Source organism: Propithecus coquereli, unplaced genomic scaffold (genome assembly GCF_000956105.1).
Source record: "Propithecus coquereli isolate 6110/MARCELLA unplaced genomic scaffold, Pcoq_1.0 Scaffold13, whole genome shotgun sequence".
In the NCBI taxonomy this organism is placed as follows: domain Eukaryota; kingdom Metazoa; phylum Chordata; class Mammalia; order Primates; family Indriidae; genus Propithecus; species Propithecus coquereli.
Window position 1 is genome coordinate 7,232,814 of NW_012137191.1, and position 13,705 is coordinate 7,246,518.

Sequence of the window (13,705 nt, forward strand, 5' to 3'; positions counted from 1 at the left end):
TGACTTTTCAAGCTAACTGAAGATTTAACACTTCATGTCATTGTTTCTTTTGATCTGTTCTTTTTTTTTTTTTTTCTACTATTATTTCACATTATTTTCATGAATCCTTTGATTTGATATTTTTTTTGAGACAGAGTCTCACTCTGTTGCCTGGGCTACAGTGCTGTGGCATCAGCCTAGCTCACAGCAAGCTCTAACTCCTGGGCTCAAGCAATCCTCCTGCCTCAGCCTCTTAAGTAGCTAGGATTACAGCCATGCACCACCACACCCAGCTAATTTTTTCTATTTTAGTAGAAATTGGGTCTCACTCTTATTCAGGCTGGTCTCAAACTGCTGACCTCAAACGATTTCCCCCCTCAACCTCCCAGAGTGCTAGGATTACAGGCATGAGCCACAGCGCCCGGCCCAGCCTACTGTTTTTTATAGCAACATTTTCAGTTCCACAATTAATATAATCAGTCAGTTGTATGATCTAAAATGAAATTACTTCACCTCTCCCTATGTGTAGATGGTTTGCTATAATCTTGCTATTTTATATCTCAAAATTGAAAGTAAAATTATAATTTGTGCTTGAGACCTTTTTTATTCATTTTATATCCATTTTGAAACAAATTCTATTTCTCATTCTGTAATATGTCATCTCAATCTGTTAGTTATTAAACATAATTTCACATAACTATAGTGTAAGAAGGGTCTCAAGAAAAATCTATTAGAAAAAAATCATAGCGATAAAATTTGAAGAGAGTTTAGTATTGGAATTCTTGCAATATTTACACTATTATAATGCTTATGGGGTGTGGAGTAGAGCAAACTCTCTTGAAATAGAATAAATTCTCTAAATGAGGTGACATTTAAATTGTCTCAAAGCAGACTTTTTCCAGACGCACAGTTTCCTATCTTCACTGCAAACCATTCCCCGTGGATAAGAGAAAAAGTAGGTTTAGGGTTTAGGCTTTGAATACTCTGGTACCCCAATCCTTTAGGTCATGGATAATAAGGACATTGTAGTAATTTGCCGTAACTAAAAATACAAAATAAGGAGCTGGTCTCAAAAATGTGCAGAAATCTAGTTATTAGAATGAAGAGTAGAGTCAGGTTAGCAGAAAGGTTAAGTGGACTAAATTCTCCTTTGCTTGGCTTTGCCTGCCAAGGGGACCCTATCACATCCAGGGGACCCTATCACATCTCTTGCTGGCAACCACTTCCTTGACCTGTGGTCCACCTCTGAAGCATCTAGACCCTTTTTGACATAACTGACCAGGCATTTTCCCACACCTACCTCACGTCTGAGTACATCCTAATACATAGCCTGCTCCTACTGGTGGGCCTACTTCTAGGACCCAACCTGTCCCCGGCTACCTCCAGTTTATTTTGATTAATGAGGCTACGAGTGATCATAGCACAAAATAGTGATAAAACATTGAATGCTATCATGTGCCAATCATATTTAGAGATAGAAAAATGTTGTGAAAATAACATTTAGTAACTGATGTAAGTCTAATTGAAAAAACATCCAGGAAATTTTGGTGCAAGTACTGTAAAGACATGTGAAATTCTCTATTTGCCCTCCCTACAGCCAACCAATGAAGATATTTTTTTCAATATTAGCTTTTGATATTATAGAGTCATACCATAACTCTAAATGTACAAAGTATAATTTATAGATATTTCATATTCTAATTCTTATAAAATAAATATGATACTGCTATTTTATTTCTTCCCTTTATACCTTTTCTCACTGAATTTCAAATGAGTTTAAGAGATATTTCTTTTCATTTAGGTAGCCTGGGTGAAAGTTGGTCCTGAAATAGCTAAATGTTGGGTTTTTCTTTTTCTTTCAGAAAATGAAGTAAAAGAAGACAATGAATGAAAAAAGCATCTAAAATAAATATTTACTCTCAAATGATTTAGTTATTAATTAAATATCTAAACATTACAGGTTGACTATGTGCAACTTAGTTATATCTATTCTCTTACCTTGATAGGATATAATATTGCTTTCACAAAATCTAAAAAAATTAAAAAGGAAGATATTTTTAAAAGACACAAGGAAGAGTGGAGCTGGTTTTGATGATGTTTTAATAAGACTTGGTGTACTTTATTTTTCAAATTAAAACTGTTTTAATACATGTATTTAAAAACTAGTCAGCTAGGCTACTAATACTGCTATAAAATAATAGTTAAAAAAAACTACTAACATTATAGGCTGGGTGCAGTGGCTCACGCCTGTAATCCTAGCACTCTGGAAGGCCAAGGCAGGAGGATTGCTTGAGCTCAGGCATTTGAGACCAGCCTAAGCAAGAAACCCTGTCTCTACTAAAAATAGAAAAATTAGCCGGGCATCATGGCACATTCCCGTAGCCCCAGCTAATGGGGAGGCTGAGGCAGGAGGATGGCTTGAGCCCAGTAGTTTGAGGTTACAGTGGCCAATGTACTCTATCTGGGGTGACAAAGCAAGACTCAGTCTCAAACAACAACAACAACAACAACAACAAACTATTATATATGCAGCATTATATATTGAATAGAACTTTCTCACTTGTGAGAAAAATCTCAATTTCAACTCATCTAAGTAATTCAGCAGCCATTGTTGGTTCACTACCCAGTGACTTTTCTCCCCTTTACCCTCATGTCAAAGTTCAGATTTGTTCAAGGATCAACCCCTCTCTTATATGACTCAGAAGTAAAGGCTGACTTGCATTAATTCCATTACTCTTGCCAATGATGGGCTTGCTGGTATATGTATGACCCCACTCTGGACATCTAGTGAGAGGTTCCTGGGAAAGATCCCCTTGTTTTTAAAGGGAGATAGGTAAAAGAAAAAAGAAACACACCCTCTTCCTCTACAAGACATTGTTATGTCTATAGGTGGCACCTGGAACTGCAGCACTGCTGCCAACAGGTCAAGCAGGAAGCCTGAGAGCTGATCATTGGATTAACAATGTGTATGACACTGGTGACACGGACCAGGTAGTTTTGGCTGAGAAGTGGTGGGAAAGCTTGACTGCAGTAAATTCAAAGGAGAGCATGGACCAAGGAATTGAAAAGAGCAAGCATAAGCTTTTAAAGTAATATTTGCTGTAAAGAAGAAGAAATAAATGGGATATTGGCTGTAGGGTGTGAGGTCAACAGAGGAGTTATTTTTTTAAATAAGAGAAATTACAGAATGTTTGTAAATTGATAGCAATAATCCAGTAGAGAGGGAAAAACTGACAGTGAGGAGAGTGAAGGAACAATTGTGGTAACAAGGGACTTAAATGGGCCAGAAGGGATAGGACCTAGTACACAAGTGCAGGGCTTGGTATGGTGAGATCATCTACGGAATAGGCAGGAACAGTATCTGAGCACAGATGTAGGAGGTGAGCAGAGGTGGTCAGGTGAGCTTGTTGCGCTGTCTTCTGATCATTCCTAATTTCTCTGCATAATAGGGAGCAAAGTCATCGACTGAAAGCATAGTAAGAATGAACAAGAAATTGTTGGGGGTTTGAGGATAGAGAAGCCGCTACAACATGACCCAGGAAAGACAAATGAATGCACTGAGGAAGCGGAGTGTGTTTGCTGGGCAGTCTCAGCTATCCACTTGAAGTTAGTAGTTGTGAATTTAAATTCAGCATAGAGACCTTTTGGGGTACTTTGTTTTGTTTTGTTTGTTTGCTTGGTTTAATATGGTTGCTTTTTTTTTTTTTTTTTTCCTTAGTGACTATCAGCTGGGTGGTCAAATGTGTTTTGGAGCATCTGGATATTTCGTAACTCTTCTCTGCTCTTAGAGTCACAATACTTTCTACTTAAGGTAATGCATGCTGTGAATTATATTTTGTCTCCCTCTTCACCACCCCCCACCAAAAAAAGAAAGACTGTTGAAGTCCTCACTCCTACTACATCAGAATGTGACCTTATCTGGAAATAGGGTCTTTACAAAGGTAATCGAGTTAAAACGAGGTCATTAGGTAGGCCCTAATTCAATACGACTATATCCTTATAAAAAGGGGAAATTTGGACATAGAGACAGACATGCACAGAGGGCAGATGACGTGAAGAGGCACAAGGAGAACACCATGTGAAGCTGGAGGTAGACACTGGAATTCTGTCACAAACCAAGGAACATCTGGGGCTACGAAGCTGGAAAAGACAAGGAAGAAACCTTCCCCTACAGGTTTTAGAGGGAGGATGGCCCTGCCAACACCTTGACTTTGAACTTCTAGCCTCCAGGACTGAGAGACAATAAAGTTCTGTTGTTCTAAGCCACCCACTTTGTGATACTTTATTCTGGCAATCCTAGGAAGCTAACACACATATTCTCCTTACTATGTAAGTAGTATGCATACTTACTACTTAAAGTTAATAATAAACAACTGAACTTTAATGTACAGTTTTTTCCAAATTTATTTGACAATGAAGTCCTTTTTAATGTAATTGCTACTAACACCCTGCAGAGCAAGTTTTTTTGGAATATTTGGGGAAATACAAGAAAACACAGCCCAGATTTCCCCCACTTTCCCCACCTCTGCACTTTCATTTGTGACACTTTCTCTATTTAGAATTAGTTCCACTTCTAACATTTAAAATACTTCAAGTTTCCCTTATCTACTATCTCCATCATTAAATATGTCTTAATTCCTTAAACAATTCTTTTGAAGCACCATCATAATGTTCCTTATAAAACTGTTAGCTACTTATTTTACTATATGATCAGGTTCTTGAAGTCACAGAACATATCTCACTGCTCTTTATATAGGTTACACGTAGTGATTCCCAACTCACAAGGTGGAAACAGAAATCACACAGGTGCAATTTGGGCTAAGAAGTTCCTTTCTTTTAATCCTACAAGTAGAAGTTCTTCTCGCCCTGTCTGGCGTGGATATCCTTGATTTGGCATGCAAGTTGCCATATTAGTTGTTCAGTGATTCTTGCTGATTTTTCATTCTCCTACCACCATGCAGTGGCTTTTATAAGTTACCGGTGTTACTATGTTCATCAAACATCTACTATGTCAATCATATGCTAGAAGTTATAATTGCATTCATTTTTCAGTCCTTATAACAATCCTATGATTTTTATATATTAGAAAGTTGAGGCTCATAGAATTTATATAATTTATACAAGATCACAAGATCAGCTGATTAGTGCCAGACTGAAGGTACAAATCCAGACTAGTCTTATTATAGATTCTGTATTTTTTCCAGTATAACATTACTGGTTTTATTTCTGCAGGAAATGTTCAGTAGTTGAAGTGAAATCTATAAACTGGCAGTATTGTTAAACAATAAATTTTACAACATCTGTGGGCTCCTATTACAATTGAACTGAATCTTAAGGTTCCAAGCTTGCTAACTTTAGTTCTCTTGCAGCAAAGCAAGAGGCTTTCAAAAATATTGAATGTTTACAATATTTAAAATATTGCTTCAAAATTTAGTAGCATAGCATTCTTACAAAGCATGCAAAAAAAAAAAAAATACTGGCCACACTGAATATGTTCTTTCTGCAACAACCTGCTAATAGGATATTTGTTTGTGATGTCCATTCATTCATTTCTGCAGAGTTAACAAAAATGTCCATGTGATGTAACATTAACTATTTGCCTCAAAGTTTAGAGAGTTAACAGCTTAAAGTAGAAATGGAATATGATTCAACTGAGGAAAGCTATTTAAAAGGTTTACCCTTTTGTCAACTTACCTCCATGACCATATCTTCTGTGCCATGTAAACTCTAAAAATGAAAGACAAAACAATTTTGATACTGAAGTAATTCTTTGCATTGTGATTTCAAACATTACTCAAATACCTGAGATGCTAGTCAATGAAATGACACTACTAGCCCTTCACTAATAAGGTTGAAGTATCTTCACATCTGCGCAGGCATTTGTTTCTTATATTTACATTGTATAGTTGTAGCACTAGCATTTGCAGCCAACAGAATTAGTATAAACTGTCAGTACTAATACGGTATTTTTTATTATTTATAAAAATCAGACTTCACCAGAATAATCTTATCAAAATTTTCATTATATTTACATTACATATAAAAATGTATGTTATACATGTAACTATATATATGTGTGTAATTGCTGTGTTTATAAAATATGTAATTATCAATACCTTTAAAATCCCTCAGTATTAATGAATTATCTTTTCTAAATTCTGGAATGAGCATAATAAAAATTACTCTCCAAAATAAAATAGTATTTTTTATTTCTTTAATAATAAATAAGAAACACAGTAGTATGTCCCTGAGGTTCATCCTTAAAGTGAGCTCTGGGAATTGATACACAAAAGGATGCGCTCTGGCTATGTCTTCAACAAACTAGCCTCTCAACAAGCACTTACTAGTCATTAAGGTAAAGGTATTAGAAAAAGTGATTGTTAGAAAACATGCTACTTTCAGATAAAAATATGATGCACTTCTCCTTGTAGGAAATATCTCTGAATGCTTCATACTTATCTTTGAAAGACAGAAATATAATAGTTGTCCTAAAACTAAAACACTATCAAAACTTGTTATTCTAATGTCCCTACACACATTTTAGATTATTTTAACATTGTTTTTACAGTATTGACTAAATTGGTAAAGATTGTGAGAGTCAATAGTGTGTTGTGGCCACTTGTAATAGTTTTCAAGAAGTTATTATTCATTTTCAAAAATTTTATGAATCAGTTGTTAAACACAACCAGTATTAAAAATTAAATTATATTAACTTACAAATAAATAAATTGTACTAAGAACAAAGGGATGACATGCTTAAAACCCATTACTTTGTAATTTTTAAAAAATAAATTTTACTATATCTATGCTATTGAGATAATTTGTATCTGGATGTTGAAAATACTATACAACAGTGAGCGGTTGCACATCTTTTGCAATCCACATTAGATGATGTCAAGTTGAAATTGACCATAGTGGGAGTATTTACTCCCCAGTTATAGACAAATGCTACACTCCAGGGATTCCTTCCCTGCCCCAGAGATCCAGATTTCAAATGATCACCAGCACACTACTACACAAGATTGACTAACTCTCATGAAACTTTAACTGAGAGTAAAAATAAAAAGAAAACAGAGTCAACCTTAATATATATTTACTTACTTGTATGATCCAGATTTCAAGAGAAAACATTAATTCTAACTTTACACAGCAAATTTTCAATAAAATAAACACACATATTGATTACGTCGGCATACTATATGGAGCATATGCAAAGGATAGTGCTTACCTGCTAAACAGGTTGTAAAAGATACTATCACAAGATGACTGACCAGCAACCACATTTTCATCTTGCTTTCAGTAGACGTTAGGTTCAATTTTCCAATAATAAGCTTTAGTTTTATGACAGTTTAATAATATTGAATGCCTGCATCAAGAAAAGAAGAAAAGAAATGGAAGAGAGGAGAAGAGGGTAGAAAAGGGAGGGGAGGAGAGAAGAAAGAAGGGAAGGGATGAGAAAATGTTCATCATTTGGGGCCAATAACATTATCAATCTATTTTATTTTATATTCTTTGTAAGTTTTATTTTATTTAAGTATATTGCAAACACCGTGTTGTAATGAAAAGAGTAGACTGGGTATCAGAGGGCTTCAGCTGACACCTCCAGGACTGACACATACATTATCACGAGCAAGTCACTCAATCTGTGTCTTTAGGTTTCTTTTCCACTTTAACCACTGACTTTTAATAATCTTTTTCTGAAAACTGCAGATATGAACATTTTAATATCAATAATTTTAATTGAAGATTAAATTTAATTGAATGTCTGGTAGAAAGATTCAATTAAAGTTGTATTTGTATAAGAGCTTTGTAAAGTCACAGACATTATAAGGGTGCTATGTTAGCATTATACTTGTAACAGTGGCTTGTGGAAATTTTTTTTTTCCAGAAATCCTAATTTTTAAGTGTTAAAATATATTGATTAATACCATATTCATTCCTCCTCCTCCCCTGCACTTCTTTCATTTATCATTCAACAAAAAGTAAACAGTTGCTCCTTTTGTGTCAGCAGGAGACAATCTAGGTTTTGTGGGGCCAAATCTTTCCAACTGACAGAGCCTTCATTAAGAACAAGAAGACAAAACTACCAATTACTAAGCAACAAAACCATGCAGCAGTCTAATTAAAATTATCTTGCTTTACAAATTTTGCAAAAATGTATGACCATGTGATTGCATTCCTGTGGTTTCACCCAGGGCCTTGAAATAGCTCCTGTTGATGAAGGGCACCACAACTTAAGCTTTATCATTTTTGTGGTAAATCCACCCCTGTGACTAAGCATACAGATACAGGGACTCAAGAAAGACACAGTTTGCTTGCTCTTAAGAAGCTCATAGACCAGTGGGAACACAGATATGTGCACAAGTCAATGCAATGACACAGATGTATGGGCCTGTATACTATTGAACTTGGAAAAGTGTTAATCATTTTAATTTGAACCATTGTAAATACAGTACACTGGGAATGGGCCCGACTGTGGAGAGCAGAGCATCGCAGTGGAGGTGCTGCACTCTGAGATTTAGGTCACTGGTGACTTCCAGATTCAACCACTTCTTACCGGAACATCTTAAAAACAACACGCCCCAGAGCATTAAATGGAGAGCTCTTCAATAGGGACAAAATAGGAGTTTCATCTTGAAAAGATACTAAATCATGTTTTCAAAGAATATATAATAGTATTAAAAAAAAACACGTCATGACATAGAGTTGAGTGAAAACATAAATTAAGATAAAGTATGAAAGCAATTCTGAAAGGAAAACACCTAAAGCTAGAGTGTTCAAATACAAATATAATTGAACATTATTTAAGACAGCAAAAACAAATCCTACTGATTGCTTGCATTGTGCTGGCATGTTAAAGAAAAAATATGGGATTCTATTTTTTTTAATCATGATGGATTTTAAGACCACCCTGATTTTCAAGAATCCTAGCACTTTGCAAAGGCTGGACAAAAATTTTACCTGGCCCATGGTATATATTTTAGTATATATACTCTGTAGTAAACAAATCACTTATTTTTTTTTTTAAATTTGAGTTAAATTCTTAGAGAAAACACAGTAGGGCCAAATTATGATAAGGAAATATTTAGAATATCCTTGAAAAAAATCTAACAGACAATTTTTAAATGCCAGAATTAATTTATAACCAATTTCTTTCTCTTGAAGATTTATGAGAAAGTGAGAACTATATAGCTGTATAAACTATATTAAGTCTGGAATTTTAGATTTTTATTTCTTTTCCTAAGAAGGACTGAGCAGAGAGAAAAATAAATAGTTTAATGGAAGTGATGAATGAAGAACAATTCTTTCAAGAGGCAGGGAAATCAATTAAATGATCTGTGGAAGGATTTTTAGCTTTTTAATTTTGATCGTATATTATATCATTAGTGTCTAGACCTAAATGAAAATTATTGAAATGTGTTCACATTGGTTATGCCTGTGCATTTGAGCATTTTCTTGGCCTGTTACCTTCTAATTCTTATCGTTTGGTTGTGCACACAAATTAGGATGAGTTCCTTTAATGAGGAGAAAGATAGATAAAGCAAACAGGTAAACTATACCAAAAGTGTTGTGTCAATCAAAACTATTTTTGTAAAGATTAACTTAGATCGCATTTGTGCAAACACTGCAGAATATAAAGCAGAAGCAGTTTAATGGCAGTAATTATTGGATTTTAAGTAATTCTAATTTTTAAATAATAAACTATTATAATTCAAGAACTCCAAGTGATTCCCACAGATATTCAAATTTAAGTGCCAGGGATGCTGCTGCAGTTTTGGTATTGTATGAAGCAGCAGCAGCACTGACCATAGAGAAAGAGAAACAGGTAAATAAGAACAATTTCTGTGGTAGTTTGGTTCAGATTTTCTCATTGTGTTGGAGTATGTCAGTGACATCTTGGTCTGTTTACCCACTAACTTTATAGATAATCTGGAAAACTGGTGGCCAGTTCTAATGGAAGATTACTCGTGTCCATACACAGCATGTGATTTCGGTAAATTGAAAATAAAATACAGAAGAATATTCTAGGTCTGGAATGTTATTTAACATTTCCTTCTCAATTGACCACAGTATATGGGAACAGGTGCTAATGTGTAGCAAAAATTGTACTGAGCAAGTCAGCTAGATCTCATTTGAATTTTGCCTCAACCATTCTTTAGCTTGCAACTTTGGGCAAGTTGCTCAACCTTTGACCCTAATTTTCCTCAAGTACAAAATATGGAAAGAATGCCTATTACATAGGGCTATTGTAACGATCACATGAGATTGTACATGTGAAATGTTTACTGCGAAAGTATTCAGTAAATATTAATTTATTATTCTAGTAGGCCTATCAGGACAGGGGACACATCACTTGTTCATTGTCATGGCTCTAATGAATGACACTGAGAAGTCATTCAATATATATTTCTTGACTAAATAAAGGAATGAATGAACCATATCCATAACTATATTCAAAAACACTTGCCATAAACAAATTGAACTTTAATTTCCTAAAATAAGAATAGGATGGTGACAGTAAGTAATAAGAAATGTCTCTTACTGTGGCTTTGATCTTTGTTAGGTATTATTGTGGCTTATAAATATACTTTAGAAGAGGAAATTCTAAGGATCGATATTTTAAAGCATTTTTAAGTATGCAGTTTATTGGGTGTTGGTGGAAGTCTCTGTTTTCCAGTTTGAACATGCACACTCTAATCAGAATGAACAGCGTTTTCATTATTTTGAGCCTCTCTGTGTTAACCATGCTATCTTTTCCTTCACTTCAAAATGCTGCCTCTTTCAACAGGACAGTGAGTCATCCCCCTGGCAGCATGTAATTTATTTCATTTAATGGGCTTCTTGCCGTTTGGGTTATAAAAGCATCTTTCACATCTTGTTCACACATTTGTTTTCTGCTGGTGATTTGTTCTATCGTGTCATCAGTTATCCCATCATTTGTGACTCCCTCATCGCATCCCTCAGCAGCGCAGTAGAGACGGCTGAAAGCGGAGCCTATTCCTACTAATGCAGAAGAAACCACTTATAGTATTTCTCTCTGGAGGTCACCCCACTCAGTAATTCACAGCTAGCTTCCTGACCTCCACGGGCCTGAAAGCATCACATCCAATCAAGTGGCAGAAAAAGAAAACAAAACAACTCGGACAAATACGTGGCAGTCACAGGAGCAGACTTGTTTCTCCTGAACAACTGAAATAACAGCAGGAGCAGAAACAGGAACCAGAGACGCATTCCTGTCCCTGAGGCCATGCTGTGTGGGGCCAGCTCCCTGGACCAGTCAGCCTTTGCCAGCCTACAGAGTCCTGTGGCTCTCATCCTCCCAGATCAGGCCTCCTGTCAGGTATTGCTGTCTATGCTGCCTTCCACAACCCCTCGTGGCTCTGTGGGGCTCCAGTGACTGGTGGATCCCTGACATGGGTTGGTACTATTTTAATTTCCAAGAGAATGCAGTTCTTTTGTCTAGCATCCTTTACTAAATCTATTACACATATATTAAAACAACATTTCACAATATAATCAGGCAATGTCATGTGACAAATTCACATTCTTCTTTCTACTTCTTTCTTCCCAGGCTTGTCTTTCTTCGTCCCTCTCCCTCTTCCCTTTATATCTGCAGTCCCCAACCAGTACCCGATGCTGACTGGTACTGGTTCATGGCCTGTTATGAACCAGGCCCCACAGCAGGAGGTGACCGGTGGGCAAGTGAGCAAAGCATCACCTATATTTACAGCCACTCCCTATCTCTCACATCACCACATGAGCTCTGCCTCCTATCAAATCAGGGGCAGCATTAGATTCTCATAGGAGCACAAACCCTACTGTAAACTGTGCATGTGAGGGATCTAGGCTGCGTGCTCCTTACGAGAATCTCATGCCTAATGATCTGAGGTAGACCTAATGCACTGATGCTAGCGCTGGGGAGTGGCTACAAATACAGATTATCGTTAGCAGAGAGGTTTGACTGCACAATAAATGTAATGTTCTTGAATTATCCCAAAACCATCCCCACTCTCGCACCTCTGGTCCATGGAAAAATTGTCTTCCATGAAACCAGACACTGGTGCCAAAAAAGTTGGGGACCACTGCTTTAGATAACACTAGGGTTGAGAAATTTGGCCCTTATTTAGATATGCATTTTTCTGCTGGACAGACCCCATCTAGCTCTTGTCCTCTTTTGTTCTAGTGCAAGAGAGCCCAAATAAATTATTCAAAAAAGCTTCAACAATATATTAATTAGCAAGCACTTAGTCACTAATAACCATTTACAAAGTATTTAGTACTGCTATATAATGAGAGTGTTTCAGCAAGACCAATAAAACTAATTTTTCATTGCATTGATGGTTAGACAATCATTTACATTAATAAAGAACAAAATCTCAGGAATACTGAGGAAATATTCATATATACATTACCAAGTGTTCACATTTCTATTCCAAACAGAAAAAAATTTTTTGGCACATCAGGCCTGAAAAATCATGTACCTCTATCCTGAACATAGTTCACAAAAATTCATTTTTAAAAAAGAGTATTTAACCTACAATTTGACCTATGTTCCTCACCCTCATCACTCTGCTCTGGTTCTGAAGAACATTCACTACAAAATTGTAATTCCAGGAAATGATTAGAGGAAGCTTATTAGAAATTAAACACAGATATACTAGGGGAAAAAATACCAATATCTTCTAGTGTATAATTCAAAACTGGGGGTGATTTTAGTCTCAGACTCAATCTGAAATTCTGTCTCTGCTGCTCAAGCCCCTTAATCTTCCTGACGAGTCAGTTGCTCAATCTGCAAAATGGAGATCCAAGGTCCTACTTCAGAGCATGACTGTCAGGACTATATAATGTATGTGTATGGACATGTGTGTGGATGTGACAGCACTATGACACATGTCCATAAAAGTGGAATGGATGAAATGAATCAATAAAATGAAATTAGTTTTGAATTTTAAAAATGTTTCACCTTTAGAAAGGGGATATTGTACATTTAAATGCTAAGTCCATTAAGCACTGTGATATAAATATTATACATCTCCAGTTAATTTTCAGATTACTAAATATAATTTGAACCTAGATGCCACAACTCCCTCTAGCTGAATAACGGCATGCTTTGATGTTCTTCTCCAGCCCCACATTGACTTCTTTAAACTATATAAACAAACTGTAGCTATTTCAGCTTGCCACTTTTATGCAAAGACATTAACCATGTTTGAAGTGCTTACTGCAATGGTCAAATACATTTTGTAAAAATTTCTGAAGAACATAGTGTTCTGAGCCAAGTGTATGCCCAAGGAAAATACTCCATTTTCTGAAAATGATTACAAACAGCATCCTACTTTTGCCAGAATAGAATCATATGTTGCTCAACTAGCAGTTAGAGCTGCAAGGATCTTAAGTTGGCAACAGCTTTTGCCCCTGAACAGCCTTCCTGTGACTGTGTGTGAAGTGTATGTCAAAAGAGGACTGATACAACTCAGCCCGAAACATCTCAATAAATATAATATCACCAGAGTGTGAAATATTCTAGCATTCACTTAAGGCGCTTACTATATTAATTCATGAACTTTAGTATGCCTACAAAGTATCCGGAAAAGCTTGATTAAAATGCAGAAACTTAAATGCAGATTAAAATGCAGCTACTCCCCCTGAAATTCTAATTATTCCTTGGGATGTGCTTAGGAATCTATTATTAAATATTAATAATAACCACATCCCAAATGCCATT

The 13,705-nt window shown here is 35.9% G+C and overlaps 1 protein-coding gene across 3 annotated transcripts in view; it reads right to left on the minus strand.

The window, feature by feature from the left end:
• The window catches only part of CNTN1 (contactin 1), a 311,761-nt gene that overhangs the window by 200,657 nt on the left and 97,399 nt on the right, over window positions 1-13,705 (minus strand). For 2 of the 3 annotated variants that reach the window (XM_012638402.1, XM_012638404.1), the window contains exons 2-3: window positions 7,208-7,345; window positions 5,674-5,706 (exon numbers count right to left, since the gene is read on the minus strand). In XM_012638402.1, coding sequence (XP_012493856.1) covers window positions 5,674-5,706; window positions 7,208-7,268 — 94 coding nt within the window. In that variant the 5' untranslated portion in view covers window positions 7,269-7,345. Of the gene's footprint in view, window positions 1-5,673; window positions 5,707-7,207; window positions 7,346-13,705 lie in introns of those variants that run through there. The other variant, XM_012638403.1, reaches the window with a different exon arrangement.